At 39.7% G+C, this 19,685-nt stretch overlaps 1 protein-coding gene across 1 annotated transcript in view; it reads left to right on the forward strand.

The window, feature by feature from the left end:
• Window positions 1-19,685, forward strand: part of LOC144504529 (rho guanine nucleotide exchange factor TIAM2-like) — a 314,348-nt gene that overhangs the window by 111,509 nt on the left and 183,154 nt on the right. Inside the window, exons 4-6 of the mRNA XM_078229959.1 lie at window positions 4,463-4,898; window positions 12,160-12,332; window positions 15,419-15,643. Of these exons, the coding sequence (XP_078086085.1) occupies window positions 4,463-4,898; window positions 12,160-12,332; window positions 15,419-15,643 (834 nt within the window). The remainder of the gene's footprint in view (window positions 1-4,462; window positions 4,899-12,159; window positions 12,333-15,418; window positions 15,644-19,685) is intronic.

Below are 19,685 nucleotides of genomic sequence, written 5' to 3' on the forward strand. Positions count from 1 at the left end.
TTTTGTTGATTGTTCAACTACTGCAGTCACCTACAGACATGTCTAAATCTAATAATCTAGAATTGAATTCAGGTGAACCAGAGAATATGTGTACATTTGTGACTTTTGCTACCAAATAAACCTGTTGGACTTTAACCTGGTGTTGTGAGACTTCTTGCTGTGTTTACCCCAGTCCAACGCCGGCATCTCCACATCAGAGTTGACTCTGCCATGTTCCCGAATAATTTTTACTTGTTGCAAGAATCAAATCACATCACTTGCAATAGTGAGGAAATCCTACATATTAAGTAAAATAAGTCATCATACTGTGACTGTGTCCATTTTAATAGCATGCCCGGAGTGGTAAGTTTTGAAAAGGGATGTTATCGGACTCATGGTCAAAACTGAAAAATGATGGCTCAATTGTGATTTTAAGCTTTCCTCATATTTGGGTTTTTTATTCTATGATGATCTTGAATTTTAAGCAAGCTGCCGCAGTAAAAACAGATTCAACTTCCAGCCCAAATATTGACATTATAAACTTCTCAACTATAGAGCACTGTGGGTAAATGTTCCATGCTGTGGTATAATAATATATAAATGGTGTGAAATAGATCTTTCCTATTTTGTAGTGTCTTCAAAGATTGATTTATTTTTCTGACTCTTGCTATGCTTAGTTAGAAACTAATGTTCCTTACTCTTTCCCTCGTTATCCTCTTCCCCTGAATATACTTGTGGACAATCTTGGGATTCTCCCAAATCTACCCACCAGCACTTTTTCGTGCTTCCTCTTTGCTGTCCTACTTGCTTTTGTTGTCCGTATAACCGGCAATGATTATGAGCTTGGTACAAAGAGAAGGAGCTCTGTCTCTATTAGTAATTCACTTTACTTATCGATGTTAGGCAGTGTACAACATAAATTATGCAGTTTGTATCAAAACTATGCAGTCTAAAACACACACGTTGGTTTCCATGGCAATTCCTGAGTGATCACAGAACATGGGCGATGTTACCTGAGAAAAAGAGCTACGCTGGCCATTTGTCCATCTCCCCTCTGGATGCCATCTCCACGTCTTCCGATGTAGGGTTTACCTCTTCTGCGTGGTTAGTCTCCAGGTTTCGCTGCAGCTGGTCCGGGAGTCTTCGTTCTTATCTTGTCCAAGTTATGCTGCCTCTTCATTGCTGGTTCAAACTTCCTCGCTTATTTTGTATTTTTCCCTAATTGGTCCCAGCCCAGGGTCCTAGGTAGGATTACCTCATTGCTCTCTGGCTAAATAAGGGCTTGTGCCTTACAACATTTCCTTTGTCCTTTTTATAGAACTAAGTTTAACCAGTTCAAACCAGCTTCAAGTTGCAGGTTACTGCAGTTCAAGTGGAGTTTGCAGACTTTAGCTGCCCCTTTGCAGTCCCTGGCCAACACTTTCTTAAGTTCCCCCTGCACTTCCTATACTCCATTAAGGCCTCTGTTGATTCTTTCCTATCCAGTCCTGAATATCCCTAGGCATTCAGGGTTCTCTGGGCTTTTTGCTTCTACGTTTCACCCTAAAAGAAACATGTTGGGTCTGTACTTACCCCATTTTCTTTTTGAACATCCCCTCCCCCCACTGCTCTGCTGTAGATTTTCCCACAAGAAGCTGTTCCCAGCCTACTTTGTCCTCGGTTTAGAAACCCAAAACTCCTTATCTCCAGGGGACCATGAGTTCTGTTTTTACTGGGACAACCCCATATTTAAGCCTAACGCAGATGTCCCGATTTTAAAAGGTAGCAAATGCCTCCTGTTGTCTTATGCGTTTCAGAATATCCGATGTCGCCAGATGGATTATTGTTCCTGAAAAAAAATCTAAGGGTAAACGTGGGGTAATATTGTATTCTATTATTCCAAAATAATTTAGGAACTATATTGTCATGTGGAAGTATGCACATATATCCACAATGGCATCTCGCTCTATTGCACCATAGTCAGTGTACCAAGTGACTATTGGCAGCAGTTGCCCTGGGCAACCTGAATCATTTCTAGGTATAAAGCACTGCATGGCTTCACTGCTTGAAGTTAGTTCAGTCTTTACTCTGGGACTGTCTCAAAAAATATGCCAAACGTGAACAGTACATTTTTAATTGCTCACAGCAACCTTAATAACATTACTTAGCGCTTTCGGACAAAAATAGACAAAGAGGCTAAGTGATGTTAATGTGTTACTCCTTGTGTTTCTGATTACTTTTTGTTAAGTGAAACACAGAAGCTGATCCAATACACGCAAATAAGGGACTGTTTGCTTAACATACACGATGCCTTGCACACTGTTGTAGATCTCGTGATTGTAAATCACAATTGATTTAAAAAAACATAATTCTGATTGAACTCGCTTGAATACAAGTTATTTTACCAAGAGTTCCATATTCAGCATAGGGAAACATGGACTGCAACAATTCAAAAAGGTGGCTGATTCACTTCTCGAGGGCAAATCGGAATGGACAACAAATACTGGACTTGCTTGCAATGCTCACATCTGATTTAAACAATAAAAATAAGGCTCTTAACAAGCTGGGCCATATTGTGACCGGTAGCCATGTCATCTCTGCTCCCTGCCCCCAACCCCCACCCCATCACACCCAAGGGCCAGATAGAGCCAAGGGACCCCATGTTGACCTCCCTGATTTTTTCATCCTTGTGTCTGTTTCTGGCCTCAACATAACTGCAAACACAAGCCTGTTAACTTTTTTTTCTTCACAGATGCTGCCTGACCAGTGGAGTATTTTCAGCATTTTTTGTGTTTATTTCAGAATTATTTTGCTTCTGTATTACTGCAAATACATAATTATGTTTCCAAATAATCTGAATGTAAAATCGATTAATTCTAATTATTTGATAATTATGTTTCTTGTAGCCCAAAAAGAAAAATTGTATTGGGAATGGTTGCAATGATAGTGTCTGGAGTTAATTTTATGCAAAAAGAAAAGCATTATTCAGATGGTAATCCATTGATTTGCCGACATTCTGTGGCACAGATTGGCAGGATGCAGGTTTTCACAGTGAATGAGCACAACTCACACTGGACTACTCTTGCATGCCTAATGGCTGCCTGCCTGCCTTATCCATTGAAGATCTTTGATTTCCTCATGTAGAAGAGGACAAATATCAAACCCTTGATATTTTAAGAGATAATTGATTAATGTTATAGAAACCAGATAGAAGAGGCAATATAAACCAAAGGGTACATTTTTAAACGGACTGCAGAAATACAGAGACATGTGGGTGTACACGTTCAAGGTTGTTTCAGTAGCATATGGAATTGGGATTTTTGTTTGAAGGGCCATACGCTGGAATTGTCCAGCAGAGCCAGCAAGCCATTGGAATCTCCATTCACAACGATGGGGCCAGAAGATCCCACTGGCTTGAGGGGCTAGTAAATCCTGTCCATAGTGTGCAAGAGCAATGAAGCATTCTAGACCTTTGAAAATCACTAATTAAGACCTCGGCTGGAGTATTCTATCCAATTCTGGATACCACACTTGAGGAAAGATGCAAAGACTTTGGAGAGTGCACATAACAGTTTTATTAGGGTGATACCAGGGATGAAGACCTCAGTATGTGGAGAATCTCGGGAAGCTGGGATTATTCTTGGAGCAGCAAAAGTTAATCAGAAATGTTCAAAATTTAGCAAGCTTTTTATAGAGTTAATGAGGAGAAACCCTTCCCACTGAAAGGTTGCTAACTTTGGGAACCTATTTAAGGCAATTGATAAAAAGAACCTGGGGAAAGATAATTTATGGAAGCTCATGGCCTGAAATTCAATGCCTGATAAGATGGTGGAAGCAGATTGAATAGCAACTTTAAAGAGATTTGGATATATTCTTGCTGGGCTATGAGGGAGACTAATTGAAGGTTCTTCTGAGGATCATGAGCTGAATGGCCTCCTTTGGTACTCTAATTCTTAGATTAGATGTGTATTTCAGACAGAGATCGATAGGTTCTTGATTGGTAAAGGGATCAAAGATTACAGGGAAAAGGTGGGAAAATGGGATTGAGAAATTTACCAGCCATGATCGAATGGCAGAGCACACTCGATGGGACAAATAGCCTAATTCTGCTCCTATATCTTTTGGTCTTATTATATTGCTTTGCAATGGATAATAAATATGGTCAAGATGTAATGGCAACTTTCCATTGCTAAAAATAGCTCATCATTCTTTAAATATTTGTATTTGCTTTGACTTTTAAAACCTGGTCATCATTTGTGCTGTGTTCCTTCTGTTCTGCTTTCCCTCACTTTCTCCAGATAAGGCAGTTGAAGATTGTGTCTGTGCACTGCAGTTGTGCAGTTCTCTCTCAATGTAAAGATAATACTCAACAAATGTTTGGTTATAATTAATATGTGGTAAGATGGGTATGTTATAGAAAGTCTTATCAAATATTTGCAAATTTTCTGTTTAACCTCCTAAAATGTGTTTCAGCAATCAAATAAAAATCCTATCAATCTTGCAGGACTCTAAATCCAAGGATATAAATGAATATTGTGACAGTGGAATTGATGGCGTGACTGCAGACACCAGCTCTCCTTCCCAAGTATCAAGTTTATTGTGGTCACCTGGCTCCAGCTATACATTGCCACCCAGAAGTAACTCTACCAATGCGGTTGGCAATGATGTCTTGAGACAGAGCATTTATGAGAACTTCATGCGAGAGTTGGAAATGGGTCATATATCTGTGGAAAATGCAGACCAGTCTACAGGAAGTGAGGAAACCAGCAGCGATTCTTTCAGTTCTTTAGAACAACTGGATTTATTGTATGAAAAAGAACAGGGGTTTGTGCGAAAGGCTGGCTGGTTGTCTTTTAAACCTCTTGTTACACATCAAAAAGAGAGGAAGTTGGAACTTGCACCTCGCAGAAAGTGGAAACAATATTGGGTTTCTCTTAAAGGTAATTGGTATAAATCAGACTGAATATGTGGGCCTGGATTTTTGGCAGTAGGGATGACTTGAGAGCCCTTTAAAAATGGCAGGCGTGTCCTGGTTGCTTGATTCCCTACACCATTTCTGATTTTCAAGAGTGCCTTTAAGGATTTGGGCTGGTTCAGATCATGAGCCCCCATCCTATACTCCCGAACTGGCCAGCCCCATTATAGGATAATGCATGCCCTATTCAGGCCAGATTTCCAAAGAGTCATGGTTCAGGGCACCTCAGAGAGGTTATGAACCATAATCTGCAAGAGGGAATTCTTTGAAAACTAAGTTCAGAAGGTCGCCCTCATGAACCTCCATGCCAAGATATGTCTCTCCACACAACCCAAGACCCCTCTTAATCCCCTGTTAGCTATGATACTTCCATGCCTGTTCACCCACCATACTCTATAAAACCAATTAGCCCTATAATGACACGATATGTATAAAAAAGCTTCAAATAAAACCAATCTTTCACTCATTAATTGTTTTTAACTTTCTTAAAAGAACTCCTTTTACTACAAGCAAATGTGTCAATCATCCTGACCCATTTTAAAGTACTAATAGCAGAAACTGCAAGCACTCTTAACCTTGTGTAAATAAACATTGGGCAACTGACATCAATGTTTCCCCTGGCGTTCAGCTGTTTCAACAGTCTAATGAATGTCTGGACTCACAGCCAGAAATGCACAATAAGGCTTGGCTGAGAGGTCAGATATCTATTACACTGCTGAAACAGCTTTTTTTGCTTTAACTGGGACAAGTCCTACAACAACGAGGTGGACCTTTTTAAACAGTTCACCATGGTGCCTGGCAAAGCCTGTGGTTATCTATATACACACACACACACACCCCACCCCCATAGTGCTTAGAGCTGTATTGGAATAAAGTTCTGGATGAAGTCTGATAATTAGTCCTAATAGAATGGCCAGTTTGAATCCTGATGCCATTATGATAAATGTAGACTGCTCTCCCTCCAAGACCACTTTTTCCTTTATAAATGCGTTGCATAGAATCTCTCACTGTAATCCAGATGTAGTGTAACCAGGGCTATAGATGTAGCATAATTTCTACCCCCTTGCATACCAGTTCTCTGAATATAAAGGCCAACATTTCATTAGCCTTTTAAATTATTTTCTTTACCTGTTTGTGATATTTTAATGATCTGTGTATCTAGACTTCCTCACACACCACCCCCCCCCCCCCGCCCCACCTTCCAAAAACATATCTTTGCATCGTCACTGTCTCGAACTTCTTACTGTTTAGAAAATGCTCTGTTCTATCCATTCTAGGTCCAAAATAGATTACCTTACTTTTGCCAAATTGAAATTAATTTGCCACGGTTTTGCTTACTGACTTCATCTATTAATATCCTTTTAACTTGGTGCTTCTATCATCTCTACTGCTTAGCATATGTGTCATCAGCAAACTTAGTTATGTAACTCTCTCTACTTTAATTGAAATGGTTGATACAGTGAATCATCAAGGTCGCAGCACAGATCCTTGTGGGACACCACTGATTACCCATCCATTATCCCCACTCTGCCTCTTGCTGCTCAACTGATTTCCTAACCAGATCGATAATTACCCTTCAATTCCATGAGCTTCAGCTTTAGTTGTCTGTCTCGTATAAGGAATTTTATCAAATGCCTTTTAGAGGCCCAGGCAAATAATATGTAAACATCCCTCGGTCCACTACTTAGCTCTTCAAAAATGTAATCAGATTCATTGGGTATGTCCTACCCTTTGATAAATCTGCTGAATTGAAACATTTCAAGATATTCAGTGCCCAATCATTAATTATAAACTCTACCTTTCTGGCATGAGCTAGTTTGCCAATCCCAAACTGTATGAGAGTTAAATTTTCTATTTAAAACCACTCTGCCTATGTTTGATGCAAAGTATGCTTTAAATATTCAAATACTGCTTTAAAAACTCTGCAGGTGAACTGTTCAAGATAGCTTAATAAAAATATATTCTGTAACCTGCTTCGTCAAATAAGCAGATTTATGATCTGTTTCCTATTTGAAGGCAGTTTCTAAAGTTGTTAAAACTTTCAGTGCATTTTGTATTGATAATTTTTTAGTTAATGAGCTGAATACTGCTTTGTGATTGTTGCCAGAAACTCGTCCATCGGCATATTTTTCTAGGCACTGCCTAGTCTTCTGGGTAACAGTATTGCCATCGGAAATGTGAACTTACTTGAGCCCGATGTGGCTTTCAAACCTTGATTTTGTTCTCTAGTTTATAAGGTGAAAAGTAAGAGGTCAGTATCTGATTAAGATTTCTAAATAGAAAAGGTCATTTATTCCATCCAGCCGGCCCTCTCACTTAATTGGATCACCCCTAGATATTAAGTTAACAAAAATCCCCATAATGAAAGCTCTAATTGTACGAACATCCATGCCGTTTGGACATTTCTGCTAAAAACGCTTTGATCTAATTCCTGAATTCTATAGCTAGAATTTTAAATCTATTTCTCCCATTCTTGATTTTGCCCCATGAGAGGATATAGTTTCTCTGTAACATAGTAACATAGGAATTAGGAGCAGAAGTTGGCAAATTCAGCCCTTTGAGTCTACTCTGCCATTCAATCAGATCATAGCTGATCTCTCCCTGGTCTTAAATCCACCTCCCCATCTATTCCGTAGATCCTCATCCCTTTTTTATTAGAAATACATCTATTTCCCTCTTGAAACCATTTAATGATTCAGACTTCACTGTGCTATGGGACAGCGAGTTCCACAAATTGACCACCCTCTGCGAGAAATAGTTCCTCCGCATTTCAGTTTTAAATCTACCGCCACTCAACCTGTACCTGTAACCTCTTGTTCTAGATTGCCCATTTGGTCTACATTTATGAATCCCTTTGAAAATGTTATATACCTCGATCAGATCTCCTCTCACCCGTCTAAACTTCAGTGAATACAAGCCCAAAATGTTTAATCTCTCCTTATACATCAACCCCTTCATCTCCGGAATCAATCTGCTGAACCTCCTCTGAACTGCCTCCAATGCAACGGCATCCTTCGTCAAATAAGGAGATAAAAACTGGACACAATACTCCCAGACGTGGTCTCACCAACACCCTATACAATTACAACGACACTTTGCTACTTTTCTACCCCAGTCCTTTTACAATAAATGCCAACATCCTATTTGCCCTTTTCATTACATGCTGCACCTGCATACCGACTTTCAGCGATTCATGAATATAGACACCCATATCCCTCTGCTCGGATGGCATTTTGAATCTGTTTTCCATTTAGGTAATAATTTGCCTTTCTATATTTTTTGCCAAAATGGATAACCCCTCACTTACCTGCATTAAACTCCATCTGCCAAATTATGGCCCATTTTCCTAGCCTATCTATATCTATCCATCTGTAAAATCTTTATATCCTCTTCACTGCCTACTTTCCCACCTATTTTAGTATTATCCGCAAATTTTGCTATGTTACACTCTGTCCCTGCTTGCAGATCATTTATATAGATTGTAAACAGTTGAAGTCCGAGGACTGACCCTGCGGCACCCCGCTAGTTACATTTTCGCCAGCCAGAGAAGGACCCATTTGTGCCAACCCTCTGCTTTCTGTCAGTCAGCCAATCCTCAATCCAATCTAGCACTCTACCTCCAATCCCATGCAATCTCAGTTTCTGGATCAGTCTTTTATGCGGAACCTTGTCAAACACCTCTGGAAGTTTAGATATACTACATCCACAGGTTCCCCACTATTCAACTTGCTGGTTATGTCCTCCAAGAACTCCAGCAATTTTGTCAAGCATGACTTACCCTTCATAAAACTATGCTGACAATGGTAGATTGAACTTTTGACTTTCCAAATGTTCAGTCATCTCCTCCTTAATGATTGACTCCAGCAACTTGCCCACCACAGAGGTCAAGCTAACCAGCCTATAGTTTCCTATTTTTGCCTCTCTCTCTTTTTGAATAGGGGCGTCACATTAGCGTATTTCCAATCCACCAAGACCGTACCAGAATCCAAGGAATTTTGAAATATCAATGCATCCACTATCTCTGCTACCACTTTTTAATACCCTCGGGTGCAGGCCATCAGGTCCCGGAGACTTATCTGCCCTTAATCCCATTAGTTTATTCAATACCTTCTCCCTAGAGATGGTTATTGCATCAAGTTCCTCCGCATTAATGACAGTTTTTGGAAAATCTTCATTATTCTCTACCGTGAAGGCAAAGGTAAAATATTGGTTTAGTGCCTCCACCATCTCGGTGTTCCCCATTCATACCTCACCAGTATCATCCTCTAAAGGGCCAACATTTACTTACAGAAGCTTTTGGTATCTGTGTTTGTTTGTGTTACAATCTATATAAATGATCTGCTAGTTTCGTAATTTACTTGGCTCCTTTGATTCTGTTTTTAGTAGCCTTTTGCTGAACCTTAAAGTTCTCCCAATCCTCCAGCTTACCACCAGCTTTTGCAATTTGATATGCCTCAGTTTTTGTCTTTATGTCCTCTTTGACTTCCTTGTCTAGCCATGGAACATTTTTCTTCCTTTTACAATTCCTTTTCCTCTCAGGAATATACTTTAATTGAGAGGTATTCAATTTCTCTCTCTGAACATCCGCCATTGTTCCTCAACTGTTCTGCCCTCAATTACTTGTGCCCAGTTTACTTTGGAGAACTCCTTCCTCAGGCCTGTATAATTACCTCTGCCCAATGCTAAAATTCTAGTATAGCACTCTGTCTTCTGTTGTGCAAAGTGAATCTGAAATTCTAGCATGCTGTGATCACTTTTTCCAAGAGGATCTTTAGCAGCAAGACTATTTTTCAACCTTCGTTACATAATATTAAATCTAAAATAGCCTGCTCCCTGGTTGGTTCCAGAACATGTTGCTCTGAGAAACAATCCCTCATACGCTCTATGAAATCTCCCTCGAGGCTACCTTTGCCAATTTCATTAATCCAGTCAATATGCACGTTGAAATTGCCCATGATTACAATGTGCCCTTCTCACAGGCCTTCATTATTTCTTGGTTTATGTTATGCCCCACTTTGGAAGTATTGCTCGGGGCCTGTAAATTACTCCTGCCAAGATGCTTTTTCCTTTGTTTTTTAATTCTATCCAGATCAATTCAGGATGTTGGCCTTTAGTGCCAATGTCATTTCTTAATACAGCCTTGATGTCATCTTTAACCAATAAAACATCTCCACCTCCTGTTCCATCCTGTCTATCCTCTCGGAATACTGTGCATCCTTGGACATTCAACTCCCAGTCCCATGTTTCAGTAATCCCCACCAGATCATACCTGTTTGTCTCTGTGCCGTCAACTCATTGACCTTATTCCGAATACTGCGTTCATTTAGGCGTAGGGTTTTTAAATATGTCCTACTGGTTTGTCCTTCCCTTGCAGGACTTTCTTGTGCACTCTGTTTTTCTCACATTTTGACCTCCTTTAACTCCTGTAATTACCCTAACAAATTCCAATAACATTTTGAACACCTTGAAGAGATCGCCCCTTAATCTCAGACTTTGGAGAATATCAGTTAACATTTCCAGTTCTTGATCTGTAACCTTAACTCAGTCCAATATGTTTTAAATGCAATGAAGATTTCAACCTCTGCCGTCCTTTCAGGCAGTGAATTCTAGAATCCCACCTTTTCTTCTCCAAAGTCCCTAGTTTCTCACCATTTCAAAAATACTTTGATTCACCCTTCTTCAGTCTAAAATGGATTATTTAACTGTTAACCTTTAGAACTTACTGCTCCCATCTGCACTACTTTCTCTCCCCTCCCCACCTCCTTAACTTTGTGTCATCTGCAACATTAGATACATAACTCTATATTTTTTTATTGAAGTCAATATAGTCTAAAACTAAAGACAAGATATTGCGGATGCTGGAATCTGACTCAAAGCGTTGTCTCTATTCTCTTTCCACAGATACTGTCAGACCTGCTGAGATATTCCAGCATTTTCTGTTTTTGTTATTCAAAATATGAGTCACTGAAACAGATCCCTGGGTATGACTTGTCATATCTCACCAATAACCTGTCATCTTCTAGATTCTGTTCCTGAGTCTAAGACGCATGAGACAGGCAAAGCTAGTTTCTGTGGAACAGGTCACTGGCCTGATGCCAGTGGATATAGCTTGAGGGACACCACCCTACATCACTTCCATTCTTACTGCCTGCTGTAGGGATAATGGAAGTTTGCACTTTTCAATTGTTGGTGTGTGCAGCATAATTGTACAAGTTGCATTTCCAATAATCAACCTGTTTGGCCACGTTATGAATGCACCTTCTGTAGTTATCAAGTCCTGGAGAGGAACTTGAACCTGGAACTTCTGATTCAGAGGCAAGAACACTACCCGATGCACCACAAGATCTCTTTCCAATCAGAGTACCTATCCTCTGGCCCCCCCTTTATATTTCCTATCTTCCAACATGTTTCCAACCCAAATTAAAGGCTATTTCTAATTTTGTGCACTCTGATATTTGCTGATAATCTCTTGTATGAAACCTTATTGAATGCCTTCTGGAAGATTTATATGGGATAATATTCATATCGTCTTACATATCCTGTTAGTGACCTAAAAAAAATCTACCAGATTAGGCAGAAACTCTTGGCTCTCTGGTATAATTAATTGATAAATTTATCAATGTGAATTCCAACTTGAGAGCAAACTAGACCTCTAAATCTGCCATGTGATTATTTATATAAACAGCCCACCTGGCCAAAAACTTGTCTGTGTGAGATTTAATTGTTCATCTGGGTTCCATTGTAATTACATGATCTAGAACGGATCCAAATTTGACATGCTAACTAATGACAGAATTGTATTGACAAACAAATCTGGATGAAAACAGGATCTCCCACACCAGTTGAAGGAAGAAATAACTTGTTTTAATATAGCACTTTTCATGGCCTTATGATCCCAAATTGCTTATTTCCTATTTTGGTCAATGTTTTAAAAAAAGACCAAAGATATTCTCATATTAATTAATGACACCAGTGCGATTGCCATTCAAATTTAAGCATCGATTATTGAGCTTTGGTTAATGAGCTTGTGTACAAGAATAAGTTTGAAGCAAACTGATACCTGGAACTTTTTAATATATTACATTTTTTGCATCTAAGTGAGAGCAGGGAATGTACAGTAGGTTTATTTATATCAATGCATTCTTCTGTTGTTGGTTTGTCCACCATATTTGTACAAGTTCCATTTCCAATAACACACAATACTTGTTTGTTCTTTTTTTTTAAAGGTTGCACCTTGCTATTTTATGAGACCAGTGGGAAAAACTTCATGGATCAGAACAGTGTTCCTAGATATGCCCTGTTTGCCGAAGATAGTATAGTGCAGCCTGTACCGGAACATCCAAAGAAAGAAAATGTGTTCTGTCTTAGTAATGCCTTTGGGGATGTCGTCTTATTCCAGGTTTTTCTTGATTTATTTGTCATGTAGCTCATACAAACTACAACAGGGGCACCTATAAGGCAGAGAAGAACTACTGCAAACATTTACAGGGTGAACGAAAAACAAAAAGATTAAAGTAAATAAAAATGCATATATTAGCAACAACTTATTTACGTGGCATCTTTAATGTAAAATACACCATTCGATCCTTTATAGATGGAATGGATGGATGATTTCATGAATCAATTAGTAAGGGAGAAATTACAAGTGATCACAACTTACTGTATGAATAGCTTTGTTTAGGATACTTACAAACAAAACCTAGGGAGGCCAAGTAGAAAGCTTTGCCCTCTGAATATAGTGCTTTGATCCTTCCAAATCTTTTGGCAATCTATTTTCAGAATTTTGTTTTCCTAAATTTCAGATTGCTGTAGCTGTAAAACAGACAGCTGGATGTGTTTGCAATAATTCTCAATATAATTATGGTTGTAATGCAAGTAAAATGATTCGAAAGAGTGATGCATGAGTATTAGTCTGAGATCCATATCAAAAAAAAAGGGAAAGCTGGATTTAAGTTAAACATTTTAAGAAAAAAAAATGTTCTTCATAAATTCCAATTCTGAAAGTCATCTTGTTTCCCTGTGGAGTTTGTCACTTGAACTTTTAAGTATTTCTGCACTATTCTGTTCTCAAAAATCTTCAACATTAAATGCCAGTGAATATCAAATTAATTAATGCCATGTGACATTTATATCTCTGACGGCTGGATGGCAGGTGGATGTGGTGGGGATGGCAGAAAAATTGGCTACCATGCCAGAGGTGCTAATTATTGACCACTGAACGGTCTCCTCCCACTGTCTCTCGAATTTTACCCACAGTGGGGGAGGCCAGTGATAAGGGTCCATCTCATCATGTGAAACAATCATAAGGCCAGAAGTGAGAATGCTGACTGATTGAACATTGTTCAGGTCCACTTGCAACTCCTCAAATAATGAAGCAATTCATGCCTGTGCAAGACCTGCCTCCGTTTTGATTCTCCTATTGCCTATCAGAGTTCTTTTTCCCCCTCCCTGTGAGGTATTCTCTCCCTTTTTCCCACCCCCCAACACCTCTCCTCTTGCCCTGTCCACCCGAGTCACCAACCCCCTTGTAGGGGCTGATAGGCTGGCCCTAATGAGAACCTGGACATACCAAAGTCCAAATTCCATCACTGAAATTCTTTCTCAGGGAATGTTGCAGTCCCAGCATTGGCCACCAAGCTTGGTAGCAGTGCTGCGACCAGAGAACTGCTAGCCATCTGATTGGCCAACTGCTCTCTGAAATGGACCTTCCTCACCGTTGGGAATGGAAGCACCACTTCAAGCCAATGAACAGCTGGACAAGCCAGCTAACTAACCATAGGCAGGTTGACCCCTGACTTTACACTATGTGTGGGGATACTGCCCCAGCATAAAATTCAGCCCATACAGTATTTTTATCAGGTTAGGTTTACATTCTGTTCACCTTATTTCTATTTTGCCATCTGTTTGTGCTTCTATTTTCAGTTCGATCTTTGTAATCGCAACTCTTTCTGCGTTGAAATTGTTTTTCAACCAAAATCTTGTACAAATGGGTGCAGAAGAAATTGATATTGGATTTATCTTTTAAAAACGTTAATAATATTGCCTGCCCCTCCAATAACCTAGTAGTTAAAACAGCTGGAAGAAAACCATGTCACTAAGTGACACTTGGATGCTCAGTTTGGTTCCAGCAAGGTCACTGGACTTCAGACCTCATTGTAGCCTCGGTGCAATCATGGATAAAAAAACAGAATTTCAGAGGTTAGGTCAGCATTGACTAATAATACCAAAGCAGCATATGACTGAATATGTCATCAAGGAGTTTAGCAATGTTGAAGTTGATAGGAATTGGTCATCAGCTGCTGCTTCATCAATTAATTTCCCACCAACGCAAGGTCAGAAATGTAAGTACTTGCTGATGATTGCAGAGTGTTCAGTTCCACTCTCAATTTCTCAAATAATTAAGCAGTTTGTGCCCACATGGCAGCAAAACTGTGCTAAAACTCAGTCTTGGGCTGGTAGTGGCAAGTAACATTCGCACCACATAAGTGCCAGACAATAATCATATCCAACATGAGAGAATATAACCATCTCCTCTTGATGCAAATAGAATTTCCATCTTTGAATCCCCCACTATTAATATCCTGTGAGTCACCATCGACAGGAAACTTAACTGGACCAACCTATGTGTATACTTCAGCTGCAAACAAGTTAGAAGCTGGGACTTCTCCAGCAACTAACATGGCACCTGTCCACTATCTACAAAGCACAAGCCAGGAGTGTGATGGAATGTTCTCCACTTGCCTGGCTAAATGCAGCACCAACAACACCATCTGGGACAAAGCAGTTGCTAATACACGTTGGCTGCAGTATGTACCATCTACAAGATTCACTGCAGCAGTCCACCAAGACTCTGTTGCCAACACTTCCCAAATCCGTGATCTCTACCCTATTGACAAGTTATTAAAAGCCGTTCATATGGGATGTTAGTGGAATACAAATGTGTGGAAGTTATTACAGGCTTTGATAATTCCCCATTCCCAATGTCTAGAGACAAGTAATTACAAAAGATGTAGCTTAATCAGAAGTGAATCAAAGGGTTCAGGTGTAAATTGGGGCCAAATCTTACTTTTGTACTAACACCTTGGTTAAGATGATTAAATTCTATGTTGACTAGAGATTACATTTTTGAACTCCCTGATCTGTAAAACTGTTTGTGGTCTTGAACAGCTGAGGCATCAAGAAATCTTGCCGTTCTAATTTAAATTACAAAATCCTTTTTAATGCATTCACCTGGTCACCTGCTTGACGTTTCCAAATGAGTTGAGCAAGACTGAATGTTAAGTTTTCTAAAGTTTCAAGATAATTATCAGGGACAGCAACCATACACGAATTTATAAAATCATTTTACAAGCAATGGAGAACATGAGCAGTCATTCACTATTTGTCTTGAGCGTAAACGGCTTTTAATATTTCAGAAATTCTGCTATGATTTAAGATAACTTTAATCTATTAAATTTCAATTATTCTGATTGTCTGATTTTTCAGGCTACAAGCCAGACTGATCTTGAAAACTGGGTAACAGCAATACATTCTGCCTGTGCATCAGTGTTTGCAAAGCAGCATGGGAAAGAGGATACAGTCAAGCTACTAAAAAACGAAACCAGAAATTTCATGCAGAAGATTGATATGGATGGAAAAATGAAGAAAATGGCAGAGTTACAGCTGTCTATTGTAAATGATCCTAAAAACAGGAAAGCCATTGAAAATCAGGTATTCTTAAATCTTATTGATCTCTAGGAACTTGAAATGACTACAAATTGCATGTTTTATGTCTGGGAGTTGCATGCAGGTACAGGAGTGTGAGATACAGATTTTCTTAACCGGTTAGAATTGTGTGTCAACAGTTATGAATATGTGCCACTATTATTGTGCTTTAATTTGCAATTGTGTATTTGAACCTGTATGTAAAGACATGGTGACCAACTTCCAATCATATTGAATGTTAGAAATCTCCAGACTGAATAATTGTTTTACAATTTATGCATTATAATTCAAATGATAATCCACTGCATATCTACATGGTGTTTTGGCAATTTAATGAAAATCCAATGTTGAAGAGTTGAAAAGATTAACTTCGCATCTAGCCTATCCAGATTGTGTTTCTCCTTTATTTCACTGGATTCTAGGAGAATGTCGACCAGTTGACACACCACTGGCTAATTGGCTTGCGGTTTAGCAGGCCTCCTCAAAGGGAGGTAGAACAAGTTTCTTGCTGGTTCTCCAACTGGCAGGTGACATTTGACCCTGACATCTCAACAAAATTCCACCCGTCATCCCTGGGCGTCTCAGTTGTGAAAGGGGAAAACAGCTAACTGCAAGGAATATGCTTAGGACATTTAACTTTCAATTATCATTTTAATGAGGAATTGATTACTTGTTTTGATTTTATAATTCATGGTTTCTAATGTGAAGGAACAAATCAGAAGTAGAATGTTTGATCTGTAGAACATTAGAGTGTTGAAACAAAACTACATGTGTAGCTTTCCCTTTGTTCCCAAACATGAACCTAACTTAATGCATGCTTGGTTTCCCTGTTACCTTGCATTGCAGCAAGCAGAAAGATGTATATTCAATATGATAGCTTGAACAGAGAAAAATTGCATATTCCTCGGACTCTTGTATTCAGACAAATCCCCTGGCGCAATTTTTGTTAAATGCTTGAGTAAGTGATTGATAGTCCTGTTGGGTACCAGTAAGTCGGCCCTTTCTGAAAGAAAAATGATCTTTCATCCCAACCCATAAAAATACTTCCGTTTCCATGGGGAAATTGATGTAGCTACACTATGCTGAGCACCACAACCTGCAGGATTTTCCCATTACATCAACTATTCAATTTAAACCATTAAGCTAAATATTTGAATGATTATGCAATTCTAATTTACTGCCAGAGAGGTAATGATTGATGTTGATTGCTTGTCTAGTTCTCCAACTGCATGTAATTTGTAAACTTAACACAGTGATTGGAAGGCAATACACGTTTTGGTGCTTAGGGTGTCATGATGTTCATATAGAGATCTCTTAGCAATTACCTTAACCATGTGGCTCTATTGAATGAAATTCAGATCCCATGTCCCTTCCTTTGGATCTTGAATGCAATTATTTGGGTCATATATTTGGATTCTGCCAAATCTTTCTGTGGGTTAGGCAAATCAAATATGGTTATAACTAACACACAATGATTAAACTGTTATTTACTAAAATCCTATGATGGACAGTTTCTAGGTTTTTAACCATTCAGTATTGAATATTACAAACTGATTCTTAAATTATTGACCCAGAAAAGAAGAAAACCGAGCTCTGGCCATGTACTTGAATATAAGTAGAAGGCTGTGCTCATCAGCTTCCTGTCATATGTAATATTAGATGCAAGTTGAGAAATTTAACTTCTTTCAAGTTTGGATACTTGGTTTTACATCAACTTGGATTGGAAATAAGGCAGGTAAATGAAGTTAAGTACAGATGAGCCATGATCTAACTGAATGGTGTAGCTGGTTTGAGAGACTGAATACCTATTTCTGTATGTCCCGACCACAACGTGTGCAAAGCTAAGGTGCTGTGAGGTTGTTCTTGTCATGATTCTTGCAAAATACTGAAGTGATACTGATTTGGCTGCACTTGCATTTCTGGAAAATGTAAAACCATGTCATTTTGCTGATGACATCTGCATTAATTACATTTTTAAAAATGTGGCTTGCATCTTTAAGCTAGATGCAAAGAAATGTTCTTTGACAGTTTAATATAACTGGGACTGGAAGGAATAAATACCCAAAAATAAATTACTGTTTCTACAGTAGAGTGAGAAGATGCATTATTTCCCCTCACTGCACAGGCATTTTTTCCACGTAGCTTGTTTGCCCTGGATATAGACATAATATCCTGTAGCACACTGAATGATAGAACATTCTGTTGCATGATGACATTCTTGTTGATGACATACAGGGGTGGAAACCCCCTTCTCGCTACCACACCCTACCCCCCCCCCACTCCCTCAAGCTCTGTAAGCTTGTCCGTTAGCCATTAAACATAAATCATACACGGAAATTGAAGCAAAGCTCGCGAATAGAGACCATAGGCTGGCACTCCCTTGAGAACAGCTGCTACTACTTTAACATCTGAAATTGGTACCAGATAGTCTTCAGAATTAACAGTATTTCACTGAAGCTCACAAAAAATCCTTTTTAACGTTCCTTGCTCTGAATATCTCTGGAAAATCTCCCAATCTCATTTGCTTCAAGGAAAACAACCCCAACATTCCTAACCTATTCTTGTAACTCTCCCCTCAACCTTGGGAACCATTCTGCTAAATCTCCTCTGCACCCTCTCAAGGAGTCTCACATCCTTGCTCCAAATGTGGGGACCAGAACTGGACGGAATATTTTACTTGGGGCCTAACCAGAACTTTATAAAAGTTCAGCATAATTTCCCTGCTTTCTTACCCATTGTCTCTATTTTTGAAGCCCAAGATCTCATATGCTTTGCTAATCACTCTCTCAATATGTCCGAAACCTTGGGGAACACCACCGTCTACTATCCTCCTTCCTGTCTGAAATATAATCATTTCCCATGGCTCACCGTTTTCAGTCCTTAAGCCAATTTTTTTTTCCCATTGGACACAGACCCTCCTAGTCCATGAGCTTCTCTTCCGTTAACTTTTATTTTTAGGAAGCAGCATTTTTTTATCCTTTCAAAGGATATGGACATCAATGGTTAGGCCAGCATTTATTGCCCATTCTTAATTGTCTTTGAGAAGGTGGTGTTAAGTTGTAGGCTTGAACAGCAGCAATCCCTAGAGTATAGATATACCCACAGTGCTGTTAGGGAGGGAGTTGCAGGATTTTGACCCAGCAATAGTGAGGGAACGGCGATAAATTTCCAAGTCAATGTGATGAACGGCTTGGGAGGGGAATCTCCAGGTGGTGGTGTTCCTGTATGTCTGCTATTTTTGTCCTTCTAGATGGTAGTGTTCGTGGGTTTGGAAGGTGTTTAAGGAACCTTGATGAGGTCTTGCAGTGCATCTTGTAGATGGTACGTACCGCTGCTATTGTGTGTCTGTGATGGAGGGAGTGAATGTTTGTGGATGGGGTGCCGATCAAACAGATAGCTTTGGCCTTGTTGGTGTCAAGCTTCTTAACTGTTGTTGGGGCTGCACTTATCCAGGCAAGGGGAGAGTATTCCATCACATTCCTGACTTGTGCTGTGAGAATTGTGGACAGGCTTTTCTGAGGAGTCAGGAAGTGAGTTACTCACCACAGGATTCCTAGCATCTGATCTGCTCTTGTAGCCATAATATTTATATGGCTAGTCGAGTTAAGTTTCTGGTCAATGGTAACCCCCAGGATGTTGACAGCAGGGGATTCAACGATGGTAATGCAATTGGATGTCAAAGGGTGATGGTTAGATCTTCTCTTGTTGGAAGTGGTCATTGTCTGGCACTTGTGTGGTGCGATCATTACTTGCCAGCCCAAGTCTGGATATTGTCCAGGTCTTGCTGCATTTGAATATGGACTGCTTCAGCAGTTGAGGGGTCGCAAATTGGGCGGCACGGTAGCACAGTGGTTAGCACTGCTGCTTCACAGCTCCAGGGACCTGGGTTCGATTCCCGGCTTTGGTCACCGTCTGTGTGGAGTTTGCACATTCTCCTCGTGTCTGCTTGGGTTTCCTCCAGGTGCTCCAGTTTCCTCCCACAGTCCAAAGATGTGCAGGTTAGGTTGATTGGCCATGCTAAAAATTGCCCTTAGTGTCCTGAGATGCG

The sequence above is a fragment of the Mustelus asterias genome, chromosome 15 (assembly GCF_964213995.1).
Source record: "Mustelus asterias chromosome 15, sMusAst1.hap1.1, whole genome shotgun sequence".
Taxonomy (NCBI): Eukaryota; Metazoa; Chordata; class Chondrichthyes; order Carcharhiniformes; family Triakidae; genus Mustelus; species Mustelus asterias.